Source organism: Dendrobates tinctorius, unplaced genomic scaffold (genome assembly GCF_039654945.1).
Source record: "Dendrobates tinctorius isolate UK_male_01 unplaced genomic scaffold, ASM3965494v1 ptg000230l, whole genome shotgun sequence".
Classification (NCBI taxonomy): domain Eukaryota; kingdom Metazoa; phylum Chordata; class Amphibia; order Anura; family Dendrobatidae; genus Dendrobates; species Dendrobates tinctorius.
This window is the reverse complement of record NW_027361897.1, coordinates 7,569,914-7,577,753: the sequence shown is the minus strand read 5'-3', so window position 1 is coordinate 7,577,753 and position 7,840 is coordinate 7,569,914. Positions and strand designations below refer to the sequence as shown.

The 7,840-nt window shown below is 43.1% G+C and overlaps 1 protein-coding gene across 1 annotated transcript; it reads right to left on the bottom strand.

Moving 5' to 3' along the window:
* Nucleotides 1-6,506: 6,506 nt before the first annotated feature.
* Nucleotides 6,507-7,439, bottom strand: LOC141059659 (olfactory receptor 5AR1-like). Its single transcript, XM_073555743.1, has one exon. The coding sequence runs from the start codon at nt 7,437-7,439 to the stop codon at nt 6,507-6,509; it is 933 nt and encodes a 310-aa protein (XP_073411844.1).
* Nucleotides 7,440-7,840: the final 401 nt, after the last annotated feature.

Sequence of the window (7,840 nt, the reverse complement as noted above, 5' to 3'; positions counted from 1 at the left end):
AGCAGAAGTGGCATTGGAGACAGGGGTTTCATGACAATGTTGTGGACTGATTTTTCAAATACCGCTCACACAACTGGTAATACTGCATCGATGGAAAGTGACAGGAGACAGCAGTTGTCAACTATGGTTACAAACTACTTTTCCTCCCATATCGATGTTCTCCCACACAGGTCACTCCCCTTTGACTATTGGGCCGCTAAACTGGACACCTGGCCTGAATTGGCCCAATATGCCTTACAGGAGCTCGCTTGCCCAGCTGCAAGTGTGCTATCGGAAAGAGTCTTCAGTGCAGCTGGATCAATCCTGACAGAAAAAAGGACCCGTCTGTCAACCCAAAATGTGGATGATCTAACCTTCATTAAAATGAACCACGCATGGGTTTCCAAGGATTTTGTCCCACCTTCCCCTGATGACACATAGGGTGACAGAAAAATGGCTTGCTTTGGTCCACCTCTTCCTGGTACTTCACCTATTTCGCCTTTTGCATCAGCTGAATGTCCAACATCAACATATGCCACTTTCTAAAACTCCCTAACTGTGCTGCCTCCCCCCCATGGCCGGGGTCACCACCTACCGCACGACACCGTGCGAGTGCCGTTGCCCTGGACAGGTGGGTAGGCCGACTCTTGGGCGCGGGCACTGGCACAGGGTCCCTCATAGTGCAATCAAGTGTCTCTGACGGTGGTGGTGCACACCCGCCGTCAGACACACCGCTGTACTATGAGGGGCCCAGTGCCAGTACCGACGCCCACGAGTGGGCCCCCCTTGCTTGGGCAGGGCCCCAGCATTTGCAATCTTTACCTCTCCCTGCTCCTCCGCTGTGTAATCTGGGCCGTCAAATCCATACTGTGCCTTACACCGTCTGAGCCTGCCTCCTGAGACATATATTTTGAATGTGTACGCTATCCATACATGTTATCCGGGGATACGGTACCCTTTCTAACCTTTGTGCAATCACGTGCAATCCATACTGTGCCTGACACCGTCTGAGCCTGCCTCCTGAGACATATATTTTGAATGTGTACGCTATCCATACATGTTATCCAGGGATACGGTACCCTTTCTAACCTTTGTGCAATCACGTGCAATCCATACTGGGCCTGACATCGTCTGAGCCTGCCTCCTGAGACATATATTTTGAATGTGTACGCTATCAATACATGTTATCCAGGGACACGGTACCCTTTCTAACCTTTGTGGAATCACGTGCAATCCATACTGGGCCTGACACTGTCTGAGCCTGCCTCCTGAGACATATATTTTGAATGTGTACGCTATCCATACATGTTATCCAGGGATACGGTACCCTTTCTAACCTTTGTGCAATCACGTGCAATCCATACTGGGCCTAACACCGTCTGAGCCTGCCTCCTGAGACATATATTTTGAATGTGTACGCTATCCATACATGTTATCCGGGGATACGGTACCCTTTCTAACCTTTGTGCAATCACGTGCAATCCATACTGTGCCTGACACCGTCTGAGCCTGCCTCCTGAGACATATATTTTGAATGTGTACGCTATCCATACATGTTATCCAGGGATACGGTACCCTTTCTAACCTTTGTGCAATCACGTGCAATCTATACTGGGCCTGACACCGTCTGAGCCTGCCTCCTGAGACATATATTTTGAATGTGTACGCTATCCATACATGTTATCCAGGGATACGGTACCCTTTCTAACCTTTGTGCAATCACGTGCAATCCATACTGGGCCTGACACCGTCTGAGCCTGCCTCCTGAGACATATATTTTGAATGTGTACGCTATCCATACATGTTATCCGGGGATACGGTACCCTTTCTAACCTTTGTGCAATCACGTGCAATCCATACTGGGCCTAACACCGTCTGAGCCTGCCTCCTGATACATATATTTTGAATGTGTACTCTATCCATACATGTTATCCGGGGATACGGTACCCTTTCTAACCTTTGTGCAATCACGTGCAATCCATACTGGGCCTAACACCGTCTGAGCCTGCCTCCTGAGACATATATTTTGAATGTGTACGCTATCCATACATGTTATCCGGGGATACGGTACCCTTTCTAACCTTTGTGCAATCACGTGCAATCCATACTGTGCCTGACACCGTCTGAGCCTGCCTCCTGAGACATATATTTTGAATGTGTACGCTATCCATACATGTTATCCGGGGATACGGTACCCTTTCTAACCTTTGTGCAATCACGTGCAATCCATACTGGGCCTAACACCGTCTGAGCCTGCCTCCTGAGACATATATTTTGAATGTGTATGCTATCCATACATGTTATCCGGGGATACGGTACCCTTTCTAACCTTTGTGCAATCACGTGCAATCCATACTGGGCCTAACACCGTCTGAGCCTGCCTCCTGAGACATATATTTTGAATGTGTACGCTATCCATACATGTTATCCGGGGATACGGTACCCTTTCTAACCTTTGTGCAATCACGTGCAATCCATACTGGGCCTGACACCGTCTGAGCCTGCCTCCTGAGACATATATTTTGAATGTGTACGCTATCCATACATGTTATCCAGGGATACGGTACCCTTTCTAACCTTTGTGCAATCACGTGCAATCCATACTGGGCGTGAGAACGGCTGGCGAGCTGTTAAGCAAGCTACAGCACCTGTCCAGACAAGTACAGGGATTCCCTAGCGAGGAGACTTATTTGATTGTTTTCAATGTTGGGACAGCAATTTTTGGGGAGCACTATACTCTGGAGAATGATAGATGGGGCCCACCATACACTGGAACATTCCAAAGGTGGACATCAGACACTGGAGCAGCATTTACAGGGCCCATTATACACTAGAGCATTAGAAATGGGGCCCATTATGTTTGGAGCATTATTTGGGCCCATAAGACAGTGGAGCTTCATCCATGGGGACCAACATATACTGTAGCATTATGTGGAGCTCATCATATACTGTTTCAAACATTATATGGGACCAATGATTCTGTATGGAGAAATAGATGGGCCTCGTCATGAGATGTAAAATGTGAGGTATTTTTCATTGTACTATACCGCTATTTATCTGCCGTATCGGAGCATGATGAGTTGTGGTATGTGTTAAAGGGGCGCTCTTTCGCCCAGGGCACATGAAAACCTGCAGCCAGCCCTCCCCCCCCACAACTTTAGCCAAATAACCCCCATTTTTCAGTGCGTAACTTGTATTATGAAGTTAATTAAGGTTGACAAGCTTAAGTAAGAAGAATTGATGCTTTTGGCATTCAAATGGGCACTGTAGGTGTGTTTCCTGTCCTCCTCTCACTGCCGACTTTTATTCCCCATTGACTTACATTGGGTTTCGTGTTTCGGGACGACCCCGACTTTTCCCTAAAATCGGACGATCTTGCTCGACCCGACTTTTGGAAAAGTCAGGTTTCACGAAACGAAACGCGACCCTAAAAAACCAAAAGTCGCTCAACTCTAGTTTTCAGCAATAAATAGTCCCCAATAGCACAGGACGCATCTTGTCGCAGTTGACTTACAGTGAGTGAAAAAAAAAACAGCGCGACTCTCATCTCAGATCGGAAAAGGAAGCCTATATCATTTATGTTTCCTGTTGCATTGCTGGTGATTGTCTAATTTGCTCAGCAAAACACTGTGTCAGATTTACTATTAGCGAAAAAGCAAAAAATATCAATAGACAAACGAAGTTAGGTGGGCACCCTGAAAAATAACACATAAAAAAGGAATACACAGGAAAGGGTATATCAATGTATTTAGAATAAAAATGCAAAGTAGATATACCAACCAAAAACCTGGCTCATCCCAAAACTAAACTTTTATTATACAACTAGCTGAAGAGCCCGGCGCTGCCCGGGCATAGTAACTAACTGTGGTAAGTTATAGAAAATTATAATTATCCTCCATCCCATAGTCCCGTGCCCATATACCCATCATACATAGCCACAATCCCATAGGCCTGTGCCCATATACCCATCATTCATATCCTCCATCCCATAGTCGAGTGCCCATATACCCATCACACATCCTCCATCCCATAGTCCCATGCCCATATACCCATCATACATATTCGCCATCCCATAGTCGAGTGCCCATATACCCATCACACATCCTCCATCCCATAGTCCCATGCCCATATACCCATCATACATATTCGCCATCCCATAGTCGAGTGCCCATATACCCATCACACATCCTTCATCTCATAGTCCCATGCCCATATACCCATCACACATCCTTCATCTCATAGTCCCATGCCCATATACCCATCATTAAGCAAGTGGATCCCCACACTAATATAAAACATCTAATAAATAAGATTTACTATTGGTGCTCCATCAGAAGTCTGGATTTAAATTCCAAAATTTGAAAGCAAATCATGTTAGACAAATTAATAATTTCTGCTGAAAAAAAGTTTCATTAGAAGGATTTACTGCTTATTTTTAAGCTGTAAAATCCACCACATTTATTACTGGTTTGCACTAGTTTATAGGTGCAAAATATAGACAAAGGTACACCCCCAAAAGTTGGTGCAAAACAGGAAAATGTTTAACATTTACAAAAATGTGTAAAATTGTAGGTGGTAGTTTGATAATTATGGCACATCTACTGACTTTTTCATCTATATTTATACTGTGTAAATTAGTAAATTAGTATCAGGATGCAAAAATGTTGTATGAACCCCGCCTAACAATATTGCAGGATATAAAATAATGTTCTATTAGCAACCACAGGAAAACCTTCAAATTAGCGCAAGTATAACGTCAAATTTCTTAAAGAAAATTGTTAAAGGGATGTTCTACTTTTAAAAAATTGTTCCCCAATTGATTGCACATAGTATTCACCCTCCCTACATCCACTGTGAGCTCTCTGACGCTCCCCTCGTCTCCGTGTGTTTGGTTTGTGCTCTATGATGTCACTCCTGCAGTCAAAACACAGAGATAAGAGCAGCAGTGGAGAGCCGACATTGGATCCAGTGAGGGTAAGTACTATATGATATTGTTGTTTTACATGATTGCTATTATTTGGAGACATTTTTTTAAAAGAAGAAAATCTATTTAAGCTTTATTGACTGGCAAACTATTCCAAAAATAATTTGTTGGGTGCTCTGTATATCTATAAGATATTAAAAATATTTCTCACAACACTGTTTAGATTTGCTGTGGCATATTGCTTTATTTGAGGAAATCTATAGATATAAGTATAGTATCTATAAGTATAAGTGACATTTTGGTCCTACCATCAGTTCTTTATTTGCTCATCTGTTTGAAAATTAAAGAGGTAATTATAATCTTGCAGTCACTGTACAGAATGTCCTCTGCTCAATAAACCGGATGAGTTGCATTTTGGCACATGAAGACTAGTCAACTTATACTGTAATCTGGCTGTCTGAGATAAAGATGATGTTAAAACATGAGTGTTTTGGATTTCACTTTGTTTTATTTTTCAGTGCAGGAGTGGTGCTACTAATTGAAGGACCCTAATCCTAGTCTTATATTTACCTACCACATTCTTCACCTTGTATTGGTGTTTCTAGGTTCCCGTGGCATCATCTTGTTACCCCAACTTCTGACTGACCATAAGTGAGAAGTAATGGTCACAAGCTATCTATACAAGCCTATGAGATCAACAACATGGCATTGAAAATTGACCTTCAGATCGCTCCCGCAAACACTGGAGCAATCTGCTGTAGATCAACCGGAGTGGCGGTGATAGAAGGTGAAGATTGCAGCAGGTAAGTATAAGGGTACCGTTACACTTAGCGATGCACCAGCGATCCCGACAACGATATGGATCACTGGTGCATCGCTAAGTGGTCTCTAATGAGCTGCCACACAGGCAGCTCTCACCAGCGACATCGCAGGGGTCGGGGGTCGCTACTTACCTGTCAGTCGCGGCAATCCTGACGTCCTCCCACCCGTGTCCACGCGTCGCTCGTCGGCGACACAGGAAGCACAGCAGGAAGCGCCCGACGAGAAATGATCCAGGACCTTCTCGTGCGATCAGCGTTAACCAGCGGGGGAGCCAGTCGCAGGTAAGTATCAGACATAGTGATATCGCTGCTGCGTCACAAAATCGGTGACGTTACAGCGATATTGCTAGCGATATCGCTATGTGTAACGGGGGCTTAAGTCTAGGAGCATTGACCTTAGATTAGAAGCATCGCGATAACATGTGCAATCCAATCTTCTCACCATAAATGAGCCACAATATTAATACTGGTGCTTTGGTGTTATATTCCGATTACCGATATATCAGATGTCAACCAACATTGGAGTGGCAGTCTAATTAAGTCGGCTAGCTAATCTTGATTTTTAGATATGACCCAATGATAGGAAACTGGGTAAGTCTGTAGATATCCTTTGTGAATAATGTACGGGAAGGTTTGGAGCTTGTATTTAAAACAATAAGATTCTATCTAGTGTTCTCCATTGAACTTTATTATTGACTACGGACTTGTGAAATTCACCAAGGCTTTAATATACTCTTTAAGATTCATATACCTTTTCAGATTAGTTGGAAATAAAGTGTTATTTAGAAGGTCAACTTTTGTATCATCTTCTTAACCCCATCATTAAAATCATGGTTTTTCAAGCTGTAAATTATAGGATTCAAGAAAGGCACCAAAACAATGTATAAAAGGGCAAAAAACTTATCTTGTTCTGGAGAATAACTTGATGCCGGCCTCATGTACAGGCAAATGATGGTCCCATAGAAAATACTGATACATGTGAGGTGGGAAGAACAGGTTGAAAATGCTTTATAGCGTCCTTCCGTAGATTTGATCTTCAGAATAGCAACAATTATGAAAACGTAAGAGATCAATGTCAGCAAGAATGTAGAAAGAGTTAAAAGGCTGCCAACAATGTAATTCATGATCTCTACTTTGGAAGTATCACTGCAAGAGATCTTAAGGAGAGGTGAGAGGTCACAGAAAAAATGGTCAATGTGATGCGATGCACAAAATGATAGCTGAGATACAAGGGAAATATGTCCTGCTGGATCCAGAAGACCGATAATCCATGCAGATGTTGCAAGTCCAGTGCAATGCTTGAGACTCATCAGAGAGGCATAAAGAAGAGGCTGACAGATTGCGACATAGCGGTCATATGCCATAGCTGCAAGTAACATGACCTCAGTGCTGGCCAAGGCAATGAAGAAATACAACTGAACCATGCAAGCCAAAAATGAGATCATTTTTCGTTCAGTGAGCAGAATAGATAACAGATTTGGCAGAATATTTGAAGTATAAGTGATGTCAAGAAAAGAAAGGTTCAGTAATAAAATATACATAGGAGAGTGTAAGTGAGGACTCCCCAAGATGACCACAATAACTGTCAAATTCCCCAAAATAATAAGAATATAAAGAATCAGAATGGTTAAAAAAATTGGAAAATTAAGTTCTAGTATTTCTGTCAAACCTTGGATGGAGAATACTGTCATATTGTGTTGCGCTTCGAGTTTCATTTTATAGATGTTCCTGCCTAGAAAAAAATAGCTACATATAGCTATTAAGAAAGTATATACTGTACCTTGCAAATCAGTATATAGACTATTTCTGTAGCATTAATACAAAGGGTTATTCTCTTCTGTCTTCATGAGTGCACTGCTCCCCTGTCTCCTGACTTGCAATCCTCCACTAGTAGGACAACTTCTTCTCATTCTACATGTTTGGCCCCATAAAAGTAAAAACACCTATACTCTCTTCTCATGCCGGAGCCGTTTAGCGGTGTTGGTACTCACGTTCTCGAGGTTTACATGAGGTTTGTTATATCACGTGAGACCTGCACCCAATTAGCGCTGGCATCACTGTCTCTGCCTTCAGGCAAACTGAACATCAAGAGGAAGTCAGAGAGCAGCCGCCGACC

Coding starts and splice junctions, on each gene's coding strand:
- LOC141059659 (XM_073555743.1), bottom strand. CDS start 7,439: ATGAAACTCGAAGCGCAACACAATATGACAGTATTCTCCATCCAAGGT.